The sequence below is a fragment of the Nicotiana sylvestris genome, chromosome 2, assembly GCF_000393655.2.
Source record: "Nicotiana sylvestris chromosome 2, ASM39365v2, whole genome shotgun sequence".
In the NCBI taxonomy this organism is placed as follows: Eukaryota; Viridiplantae; Streptophyta; class Magnoliopsida; order Solanales; family Solanaceae; genus Nicotiana; species Nicotiana sylvestris.
Window position 1 is genome coordinate 69,849,477 of NC_091058.1, and position 12,279 is coordinate 69,861,755.

Consider the following 12,279-nt stretch of genomic DNA (forward strand, 5'->3'; position numbering starts at 1 on the left):
TGTTCCTGAGGCTGTCTTTGAAAATGCTCGGGCGAAGGCACACGAGACTCGTGTTGCCTGCGGCGACAACCCTGTGACATCGGAGGTCGGTGAGGGCACTGATGTTGAGGATGGGTCTCCTGATGATAATGATTGGGAGAATGGCGGTGGAGATAATGCCGAGTTAAACGTTGTTTAAGCTTTAATACTTAGTTTTTTTTGTTCTTCTTGTTTGTTTTCATTTTTTTTTGGGGTCCGTTTCGGCCTTTTGTAAGGTGCGGCTATTGCACACGTATATTAGAATGGAATAGTTGCTTCGCCTTTGTTTGTGTATCTTTTGATTTTCTTTTTCCTTCCCTCCCATTTGTTATATATATATATATATATTGCGTAGACTTTCGGATTTCTTTGTGACGAGTCCCTGATCTTTTTAATTGGGAATCCAGTCTTGCCCGGATCCAGAAGGATCTTGTCATGTGAGTCCGAATGAAGTCACTTCGGATCTGCAAATTCGGGCGAGGTTGACTTCTGATTTGCCGACTTAGGAGAAATCAACCTTAATTCAAATGAGGTTGAATTCAGATTCGCCATCCTGGAAGAAGTCAGTTTCAACTTGTATATTTTAGTGAAATTGAATTCAGACTTACCAATTTAGGCGAAGTCAATTATTCCATATGTATTCGAGCGAGGTCGAACTGGTAGTCTCCATCTTGGGCGAAGTCAGTTTCTGACTTATGTATTCGAACGAGGTCAAACTATCCCTTCGTTTGGCGATGGCCGATGGCCGTAAGGGTGTTAATTCGAGCGAGGTCGAAATTGTAACCCATTGTAAAGTTGAGCGAGTGTCGAACTTTCATTTCATTTGGCGATGACCGATGGCCGTAAGGGTGTTAATTCGAGTGAGGTCGAAATTGTAACCCATTTTAAAGTCGAGCGAGGTCGAACTTTCCTTTCGTTTGCCGATGGTCGATGGCCGTAAGGGTGTTAATTCGAGCGAGGTCAGAATTGTAACCCATTGTAAAGTCGAGCAAGGTCGAATTTTCCTTTTATTTGGCGATGGCCGACAGTCGTAAGGGTGTTAATTCGAGCAAGATCGGAATTGTAACCCAATGTATTATCTTTACTGGAGAACATCACTCGTAGTCGTGTTGTTTACGCGTGCGTCGGGACAAGTCCCGGTTCGCTTAATTTTGCTTTCATTGGAGAATATTGTGTGTTTCATGGATGAGTCCCAGTTTGCCTAACTTTGCTTTCATTTGAGAATACCATGCATTTCATGGGAGAGTCCCCTATCCCGGAGATTGTTTCTCAACAGTTGAGTCATGTCGAAATTTGTAGTATGGTACGGCTTAGAGGGCTTTGCTCGGTCGTTACTTGCGAGATGGCATGGTACGGAACCTTTTTCTAGGGTGTTGTAGTGGCGTTCATTCCTTGTTCGCGTACCTAGGAGAGTGCTCGTGTTCCTGTTCTGAACCAACAAAAGAGCGTGATAAGTTAAGGCCCAAACAAAACTGTTACCTTTGCCTGGCAAGTCAGTGAAAGGAAGGACGACACTGTAGGGTCGCTAGCTTCGCCTCGTACTCGAATGATGGTTTCAGATTTGGCTGTCGCGTTCGGCCTCGTCATTGATTGCGCCTAGGCTTCTCGTGGGTTAGACTTACCTTGCCCGTTGGGATATCGAGACCGAGACCGAGATCGAGTCCCAGTCCGGCTCCGCCCGATATGCGCAAACCATAAGGGAAACGTGTCATACTTTGTTCATAAATCATTCAGTGCATGTAGGTATGAAGATAAGGTAAGATATACCCGTTATTTCAAAGGATCACACATTGAGCTATCGTTTCTTCCTAAGAGGTGGAAGTATAGGCTGGTATGTAAGGTGAATACGTCGAATGGGATTGTGGTCATGCCAAGCGCACAATGATCGTGATTCTACTTTAAACATGCATATGACGTGCCAAACCCACCGCTACAGGTGTTGTGTGAGTTTTGCATAGACGTTGGACATGGTCCCGATTTTATGTGGAGGTCTGACCCAGATTGGGTTGGTTGCCTCAACCACTTATCTTCTACTTTTTTGAATTAGTGCTCGCACCGAGATGGTGAGCCTGCGACAGCGGGGAAGTGGTACTTTGGCTAGTTTTAGATCTAAAGGAAACTAAAATTTGACTAGAAAATTCCCACAGACTGCGCCAAATTGTTTAACCAAAAAACACTAAGTTTTTCGTTAAATCAATTAATGAAAAAAATGAAGGATAAATCTTAGCCAAACATAATTAACTCTATATCTAAGCATAGTGAACATGAAAATCAAACGAGGTCAAGTTTATATAGCTCTCCTTGAGTTTATAAAAAGGCATCAAACATAAATAATAAGCTTACATCTTTGATATATTGTTTTGTACTTGTAAGAGTAGAGGAGGAAGGAATACTATTGACAATTATGAGACTTATCTTTGTTGAATCAGCCATGGAACATTACAGAGATTTGCGACGGAAATCTAGGCTTTTACATTGTTGGAGGTCTTCTCCTATTCCCCTGTTCCCTTTACTCTTTAGGGAGTCAGCCCCCTTTTTCTTGTCTCCTTACCTTCTATTTATACTAACAACATTCTCATTTGACCAACGGTCTTTAACTAGAATATTCTCTCTTGATTATATTTTTCATTATTCCCCTCAAGCGTTACGACACACACTTCGCCGTACAAGCTTAGTGATGGCTCGATCTCGGCAATGGCCGAGATGCTTATCATTGTTATGCCTTGCGAATACGACCACGGCTCAATCGACCCACCATTCCTTTTAGCGTCGATCCTCATGGAGGGATTTTGACCAATATATCTCCCTCCGTTTTAATTTTAATTTATGTGAACCTATTTGACTGGGTATGCAGTTTAAGAAAGAAAAGAGAGAAGACTTTTGAACTTGTGATGTAAAATGAAGCACATATATTTTGTGTGGTTATAAATTATTGGATAAAGATAAATTATTTTTAAATAAGGAAAGAGCTTATTCTTTTTGGCATGGATTAAAAATAGATTTACATAAGTTAAATGGACTGAGTATACATCTACTTGTCCTAGACGGACAAATTAAAGGTGGTAATTAGCTGATGTAACGCCACCAATTTAGAATGTTCAAGACATTTCGATTATGATTAACCTTTTAAAAACAGAGCCAGAATCCAATAGGAATTTCTCCTCCTTTTCCTTGTGTGCCAAAAATCTAAACAACTCAAAAAATAACTTATCAGCAGCCAATTTGGATTTGCATTCAACAGAACTACATGTCATTGTAGAGTCAGCATCCTTATATCATACCGTTACTACAAATTATATTAAATTACTCTAATCCTTTTCCAGGTCGACTTGCGCTTTTGTCCTCGAGAATGGTCCTAGATCAATGGCCAGTCATTAATCAAAATGATCGATGCCAACCCACTTTTCCGTTCATGTACGTAGAGTTTGAGTCCAACACGGACCATATCAGTGAAGTAATTATTTACACTCAAGAGCTAGCTGTATCATCTGTTAAAAAAAATATTAATAATAATAATAACTTACTAAGTATGTAAAGTTGTCACTGATTACGTATTATAACAAGCATCACCAGCCACCACTCATATATATATAAGAAGGTCCGCTACAATTGGAGTTGTATTACATTTTTTTAATTCTTCTACATTTCAAATCCAACTCCTCTTTCTTTCTCCGACGACGTCGACGCTTTTTTTTTTTCTTTCTCGGTCGTCGGATTTTCAGGATTCAATTTTGTCAAAAACATAAATTGGATATATATAATTCCAGGTTCGTCTCTTATGTTTCCTGCTACCTTTTCTTCTCTTTTCTTATTTCATCTTTTTGGGGGCTGATTTGGAAATTGTTATCAAATTTGAAATTAAGATGCATCGATATTATTTCTTGTTGCTGCAGTTAGAATTCTTTCTTTTGTATTTCTGTTCTCGCTATTAAAAACGAAAGATGGCTAGCATTAAATGAATTTTATGATTTATGCATGAAAGAAAACTAGAATATTAAAATTTCTTTAAGCATTAACAGAATTTTTCTTCTTTTGTCTTCTGGGTCCTCCTTGTGCAAGAACATGAGCTGAGAAATATACTTATAATTATTATTATTATTTTTTGTCTTAATTTATTCTTGAGGTGGAAATGTTTTCTCTAAAAGTAGAAATAACCAATTTTGGGTGGCATTATTATTAATTTTTAAAAATTAAAATTTTCATCAAAGGTAATTTCCAATTTGCTAAAATTGTTGTTAATCTTTAGTAGTATATATCTTTTCCTAAAAATATTTTGTTCTACTCAACTAAATACCCAAAAACAAAAATAACTTTAGTCGTACCAACCGCACTCTTATCTCACACCCTTATTATTATTATTATTATTATTATTATTATTATTATTATTATTATTATTATTATTATTACTATTATCAGACACTCTCTGCCTAAACTTGGTTTAGTCTTATCATGAATTTGAAAAGAAGAAAAAAAACTAAAAAATAAAGGTTGGCGTGTGCATGGTCCTTGGGTGACAAACTCGTATGGCTATTATGTGGCCAGCCACACCTCCACTATTTTCTTTCAAATAATGATTTTGCATTTGGCTGCTCAATTTTGTTTTGGTGTTTGATTTTGCTTCTTCTCTACAGTTTCATTGACTTGATCCTATAGCTAATTCATAAGATCGGAATTCAATTTGAAAAAACTTACGAAGATTTTTTTTCCTTCTTTTTTTAAAATTAAAGTATTACACATTGACAGCGCGAACATGTTTACAAAATTAAGTCACTTAATATGTTATACTAATAGACAGTGGCGAAGCCAAAATTTTCATTAAAGAGAATCAAAACATAAAGAAACAAACTCACCAAGAAGTCAAGGATATCATTATATATATTTTCCGACGAAATCTCTTGGGTACATGTGAATAGATTAAGTTACGATGTTAGTATATATAACTTAAAAAAGGTGTAGTATATGCCCCTATAGGCGTGAGTGAGAAAACTATGTCACAAGTTATGTTGACTTGAAATTGGATGGCCGTTTTCAGTCATGTCACTACTTTTTTTTTATGGGTTAGTAAGTCCACCGCACCCTTGATTTCGTATCATTTGTTTTACATGTTTCCCTTGCTAACACTTGTATTTGAACTTCATTTGTCAAAGAATTAACAGCAGAAAGGTAAATTAGAAGTGCTCAAATTTAGTTTATTGATGGTGATTTATGCATTGAAACGGATTGATTATGTGGGAATATGAGTTAATTAGACTTTAATTCCCAAGCCCATGTCATGACAAGGAAATGTGGTTTCCTGGTTCTTTCCTATGCTTACATAAATAGATGACAAAAGCCATAGGACTGTACTTTTAATTCTTACTTCATTATTAATCTTTATTTTTTTGGCTTATTTATTTATAATATACCATTGCACGAACTAACCTTTTGTTTTTTGTTTCTGGTATTTGCAGGATTTCGTCCTATTTTGTATTTGAGCCGTTAGTTAGAGACATTCGTACGTTATAATATAAAATACTAAAACCAGTTATGTGAAACTCAATAGTTAGGCATTTAATTTGCAACTAGAAAAGCAGAAGAGATCAGACAGCAATCTAATTCTACATTCATAGACATTCTTTAGCTACAAATTAAATTTTTGAAAGAAGAAAAAGAAAAGATGGGTTTCTGGACATTATTAGAGGTGGCATCCATGCCAATACTGCAGGTGCTTATAATAAGTGTATTAGGTGCTGTAATGGCTACTGATTATCTCAAGCTACTGCCTGCTGATGCCCGCAAGTCCCTTAACAAAGTAAGTTATCTCTTGCTACAGATATTTTTCGACGTTCATATTGTAATAGTTTAACATTTGTACACTGAAAAAACGTAAAGGAATTTTACAGTCATATCACCTAAAAAATAGTAGTCAATTTAGATTAGGTAATTTGACTCTGACACGGAGTTTAAGAGGAAAAAAAGAAGACTAAAAGCTTAAGGGGTAAAATTTTTATGGGGTCATGATATTGTGTGGTTATAAAAGTTTTTCGTTAAGGGTAAAATAGCTAAAATGAAGAGTTTAAAGTTGAATTATTTCCAAATTTATAAATGTATCATTTCTTTTTGGAACAGACGTATAAGGAAAGTGTGTCATCTAAATTGAAACAGATGGAGTAACTATCTATAAAAAGTAACTGATAGTGCAAAATGTTATGTTGCTCGGACTTTTCGAAAATGTAATAAGGGGTATGTCGTATCCTGTCAAAGTAGTGTATTGTTGAAGGATCTGATACGAATGTGATAACATTTTGGAGAGTTCACGCAATATAAGTAACATATTTACATTGTTAATTTAAAGATAGATTTAAACAAATATATATCGAAAATTGTTGTTTAGGTACTATGTTTTCTGGAACATTAATGAAGCTATGTAGTAGTAATAATATTAGTTTCTTTTTTACCAAGAAAAAAAAGAAGATAGGAAATGCATTGTCTCCTACTGCATGATTGGATATTTGTTTTTTTCTTTCCCATCTCCTAACTTGTTGGAATTTTATCAACTTTTTAACTTGAATTATTAATATTATAAACGTATCACTGCAGATAGTGTTCGTGGCATTTACGCCATCCCTAATGTTCGCAAGTTTGGCAGAGAGTGTCACCTTTCAAGATATCATCTCATGGTACCACATTAATATAATATACTTTTTCATAAACATTTCTTTGATAATTGGTTTAATCAACAAACAGTTTTCAAGCTTTGACCATATTGTTCAACAGACCGTTAAAGAAGAGAATAAATTACTCACGCTTGTTATTTATACCAAATCATATTAATTTACCATGATATACTAATCTTACTAATTATGGTTTCCTCAGGTGGTTTATGCCTGTAAATGTTGGGCTAACTTTCCTATTTGGAGGGATTCTTGGATGGATAGCTGTGAAAATACTGAAACCAAAACCTCATTTGGAAGGTCTCATAATTGCTACTTGCTCCTCAGGTACTTCATCATCAAAAATTGCTAAAATTTGGCGAAGCCAGAAATTTTTTCAAGGGCTTTCAAACATGAAAGAAATGAAAAAAAAATTCTTGACAAAGGGTATTCAGTATATGTTATATACCTCTAAAACCTAATATTTTATACTCGGTATAATTTTGTTTGACGAAGGGTGGTCCTTTAAAACATGTAGCTTCACCCCCTCCCCCCCCCCCCCAAAAAAAAAAAAAAAAACCTCCACATTGTAAAAGTTTCTAATATTATTTTGACAAACAGGAAACTTGGGAAATCTTCTATTGATTGTCATTCCTGCAATTTGCAAAGAAGATGGTAGTCCATTTGGTGATCATAGAGTTTGTGCTTCTGTTGGTTTGTCCTATGCCTCCTTTTCCATGGCAGTAAGTTGTTATACCTATCCCTTTATGTTATATTTTAAGCCTCGAAGTTAAGTTCCAAATAAATATCAACATCAAATTTTCTTGATTTTGTAGCTTGGTGGTTTCTACATATGGACATACACTTATCAGCTAATACGAAGCTCGTCCTTGAAATTTAAAGCACTAAAAGCAGCAGAGGAAGAAGCATTTAAGGAACCAAACAAGGATTTAGATACAAATGAAAAGTCTTACCTTCTTGATAACAATGCTCAAGATCATCTTCCTGTTAGTGTGACAAAATCCACTGAAAATCAAACAGTAAGCTACATATATATATATACAACTTTGTCTTTCTACTCTCTAACAAGTCATAATAATTTGTTTAATAATTAGATGTCTAATCGATCGATGAATATAACTAGCAGAAAGCATGTAAAGCAGCAGATATGGAGCTAAAGAAAGTATCAACATGGAGCAAAATAGTAGGGGTGTTACACACTTTCTTGGAAGAGCTAACTGCACCTCCAACTCTTGGAGCTGTAAGTTCTACTTTATATTCACTCTGCACTTCTGATTTTCACTTGGGGTTTCCAGAAAGATGCTACTATTAAACAGTATTCTTACTTAGAGGCGGACTCAAAATTTGAAGGCGATGGGCAGTGGATTTTTCCGCCAATGCCCCATCGGACTATTAATCTTAAGGGTCTAGGCAAAACATATAATCATTTGTAACATATATATCTAGAATTTTTTTCCAAGGTTAACGGTTCGGTGACACCTCTTCTCTGTAAATAGGTCCACCTCTGTTCTTACTTATCTTTGGGTTTTTCCTTCTTTTTTTTGGGTACATTCAGATTGTAGGATTTCTGTTTGGGTCTGTGACATGGCTGAAAAACCTGGTGATTGGGGATGCTGCTCCCCTTAGAGTTATTCAAGATTCTGTCAAATTACTTGGGTATGTACTATATTTCCCAACTCTAGTTATCAAATTTGATAAAATTATTAGTACGATAATTTTTTCCTCCTATGATTTCGTTCCACTCAAAATAAGATTGTAATTTTGTATTCAACCTCTTTCTTTCAAAACTGTTTTCCTCTTTTCTCTAGTCAAAATGACATATTGATTTCTTACCTTATCAGAGATGGAACCATTCCTTGCATTACCCTTATACTCGGAGGCAACCTCACCCAAGGTAAAAGATATCCTAATTTCTTATTCACTCAATGGAATAAACTGTCATAGTAAATGTGGTCACAAGCGAATCTAGGGCGGGTCTATGGCTTCAATTGAACCTAGTACTTTAGGCTCAAGCTATGCACACATAATGTCAAAAACAAATTATCACATTTTTTACTCTAAATTCTGAATTTGTCACTGAATGTCATATAGCTTAAATGATAATTGTCTCTCGTAGACCTTTTTTGCTTTGAGGTTTACCTAATTCTTTAACTTCAAAAACTAAACTTGTGCATTGCCAAATTGACAGGATTGAGAAAGGCACAAGTAAAACCATTGATCATAATAGCAGTAGTCAGCGTACGATTTATATTGAGTCCATTGATAGGGATTGGAATTGTTAAAGCAGCAGCAAATTTAGGGTTCCTACCAGCAGATCCTCTTTACCATTTTGTGTTAATGCTTCAATACACCGTCCCTCCTGCCATGAATATCGGTAAGCTTAAGATGTCATTACTACTACTTAATTCAACACAGAACGAATTAATTAAGCTGATGTTTTATGGTTTTGTCTGACCTACTGATATTGTTGTTTATTAACCAAAAAAATGCAGGAACAATGACACAATTATTTGATGTAGCACAAGAAGAATGTTCAGTACTATTCATGTGGACTTACTTAGTAGCAGCACTTGCACTCACCATTTGGTCCACTGTTTTCATGTGGCTCTTGTCATAATATCACCTTTAGACGGAAAGAATATTTTGTGCTTTTTGAATACTAGCATCTTATAGAATATAGGCATACAAATCTTAGATACTCGACGTAGCGATTCTTTTTCTTTTTTTTTTTTGTTTTTTTGGGTTCCATTTATAGCCACAATTCTTTGATGTAAGTCAACATCGTGCCTAAGGAGAATTGATTGTACTCCTTTATAAATTTATTTTTAGTTATGTCTTTTTTACGAGAGATCTTCCTTTTTACACATAAGATATCTAAAAATAACACATAAAAAATTTGAAAAAGGTCATTTTCTTTTATTCAAATTATAAGTTGTCACCTCCATGAGAGAGCTTATATGTCGTTTTACATTTACTTATCACAATATAAATCATTATTTCTCATCGGAGATCTTTTTCCTTCTTTTAGAAAACTTCTAAGATACTATGCATTAACACTTCACTTCTAACTAGGGGTGTTCATTAAAACCCGAAAAATCAAACCAAACTGATCAAAAAAATTGATACTTTTTGATTTGGTTTGGTTTTGGTTTTGAATTTTAAAAACCGATCAAATTTGGTTTGATTTTGGTTTTAATCAGAAAAAATCGAGAAAAAAAACCGAACCAAATCGACTATAGGAGTTGCTATTTCAAATTTATTATTACACCTATATATATTTATATTTTTATACAAAGTTTCAAATATTTTATGGTGAATGTTAATAGTTTATACCTTTAGTATAGTTCTTTATCTTTACATTCTAGTTTGATTGGTAGTTTCTTTTATTAAGTGTAAGAATCCATTTGTGTTAAAAATAATATATTTTTAATTGAGTCCTTAAATTATTCTATCACTATTTGATTCAATTATTATAAATATATCTTGGTAAATAATAAATTTCTCAAAGGGCAATTAATTTGATAGTATTACGTTGAAAATGTGGTCGCTGGAATATGTGTTTGGTAGTGTATGTCTTATATTTAAGAAAAAACCGACAAATAACCAAAAAACCGAAAAAACGACAAAACCCGACATAAACCAAATCGAGAAAAAACCGACTTAATTGGTTTGGTTTGGTTCTAATATTTAAAAAACTGACTTACCTAATTTGATTTCTTTTTAGGAAAAAACCGATCCAAACCGAACCATAAACACTCCAACTTCTAACATTCTTAAGGTGGTAAAACCAACTTGAAGGAGCTTATTTTTGAAGTAATAGAGAAATAATATTTACCTGAAAACATTTCAGAAGTCGCTGTAAAAATGAGAAGTTTTCTTTCTCAATTGATAATATAGAGTAATAGACAATTCATTTAATTCAATATTTTGCAAACTCCATTTATGGAATTTCACTGGGTGGTTGTTGTATTTAATTCAACTTTCCTTGAAACACTATTGATCTTAAGTAAAATGTTATTAATTATAAAACTTCTTCCAACTGAGGCAACTATTGAAAAATAATGAAGTCTTTATCTAATTGAGTACATAAAATAGATAAATTTAATATTCCAACTTGCACAGTTAATTCTAATATGAAATGTACCACGATCTGATTAGCTTGAAACGAGTCTATTGAGACCTTAAACGAAGTAACTTTACAAAGACAGTTTCAAAAATTATTTATTCCGTTCAGTTTCAGTTAAGGGTGTATTGTGGGTCGGGCCCAGTCCGGGACCGGCTCGGAACCGCGTGCCAAACGGGCCAAACGGGTCGGTCTCAAACGGGCCGGTCTCTAGTGGTGCAAAAGCCCATAGCGGGTCGGTCCTTACCAAAAAGTCTGTGAGCTCGGGACCGGCAGGCGGGCCTGGGCCGGTTCAACCGGGCCCAACGGCTAATCTTTTTTATAAAAAAAATAAAAATAAAAAGGGACAACGGTCAGATATTTAAAATGTAGCCGTTGGACTGCATTTTTAGCCGTTTGGCACTTTCAAAAATATTATTTGGCTCCCAAACTTTGTTTTAACCCCAAACTTTTTATAATTACACTTTTTCCCTATTTTCAACTATAAATACCCCCTCATTCTTTCATTTTTACTCACAAATTCATCAATCTCTCTCATTTCTCAAACTCAAATTGAAGTATTCAAGTCTTCAAGTTTTTACTCATCTCTTATTTCTCAAACTCTAATTCTTAATTCAAGTTAAATCATGCCCGGTGATTCTAGATTGCACCCATTTGTTTTGGAACACTTTAATGTGGTAGAAGAAAATGAAGAAGTTTACATAATAAAGTGCAAGAACTGTGGTTGAGTCTACACTCGTCGTCGAAAGGAGGGCACAGGCTCTTAGGCAATAAAGAGTTGTTTTGCGCGTTCTCCAGACATTCGCATTTAAGATTTTAAGTTGATTTGAGATAATTTGTGTTATTTTAAAATTATTAGATGTATTATGCTTAATGTTCTAGTTAGATTAATTTGAAGTATTATGTTGAAGGTATTGAACTTTAATTTGAAGTATTAAATGTAAACTTTAATGCGCAGCTTTGATACCAAGTATTAAATGTAAACTTTAATTTGAACTATATCTATATCTTATATATATTATATATACTATATCTACATATTGCACTATATATATAGATATAGTATATATAATATATATAAGCTATATATTATATAAGGCAATATATAACTATATATACATACTATATATATTTATATAGCTATATATAAACAATTTATATTAGTATATGCGTATATAGTTTATAAAAAATTGTCTTAGATTAAAAAAAAACGGAACGAAAAAGCCCGTTTAAGCCCTCTGGCCCGGCCCATTTAGCCCGGGACCATGTGGGCTTAGGACCGCAATGGGCCAGTTCCACTCATTTGGCCCGTTATGCCCGGGACCGTTTGGCCCGGGACCACCAAAGCCCTGGCCCATTTAGGCACGGGCCCGGACCACAATACAGCTGTAGTTTCAGTGAACAAGAGGAAAGAAGCATGAAGTGATTGCAGTTTTACTTATCTACCACTTTCATTTATAATTGCCTCAAACAAATGCCCCAAAA

General features: G+C 34.7%; 1 protein-coding gene across 2 annotated transcripts; it reads left to right on the forward strand.

Annotated features, from left to right (window-relative positions):
- Nucleotides 1-3,637: 3,637 nt before the first annotated feature.
- On the forward strand, nucleotides 3,638-9,519 carry LOC104211907 (protein PIN-LIKES 7-like). 2 transcript variants are annotated; one of them, XM_009761048.2, is made up of 11 exons: nucleotides 3,638-3,785; nucleotides 5,469-5,809; nucleotides 6,598-6,677; nucleotides 6,874-6,998; nucleotides 7,272-7,393; nucleotides 7,487-7,690; nucleotides 7,798-7,911; nucleotides 8,227-8,327; nucleotides 8,513-8,565; nucleotides 8,860-9,045; nucleotides 9,164-9,519. In XM_009761048.2, the coding sequence occupies exons 2-11, from the start codon at nucleotides 5,675-5,677 to the stop codon at nucleotides 9,286-9,288; spliced, it is 1,245 nt and encodes a 414-aa protein (XP_009759350.1). In that variant the 5' UTR covers nucleotides 3,638-3,785; nucleotides 5,469-5,674; the 3' UTR covers nucleotides 9,289-9,519. The 2 variants fall into 2 exon arrangements, with proteins under 2 accessions (XP_009759350.1, XP_009759349.1); XM_009761047.2 differs by lacking the exon at nucleotides 3,638-3,785 and having other exon boundaries at nucleotides 5,530-5,809; nucleotides 7,795-7,911.
- Nucleotides 9,520-12,279: the final 2,760 nt, after the last annotated feature.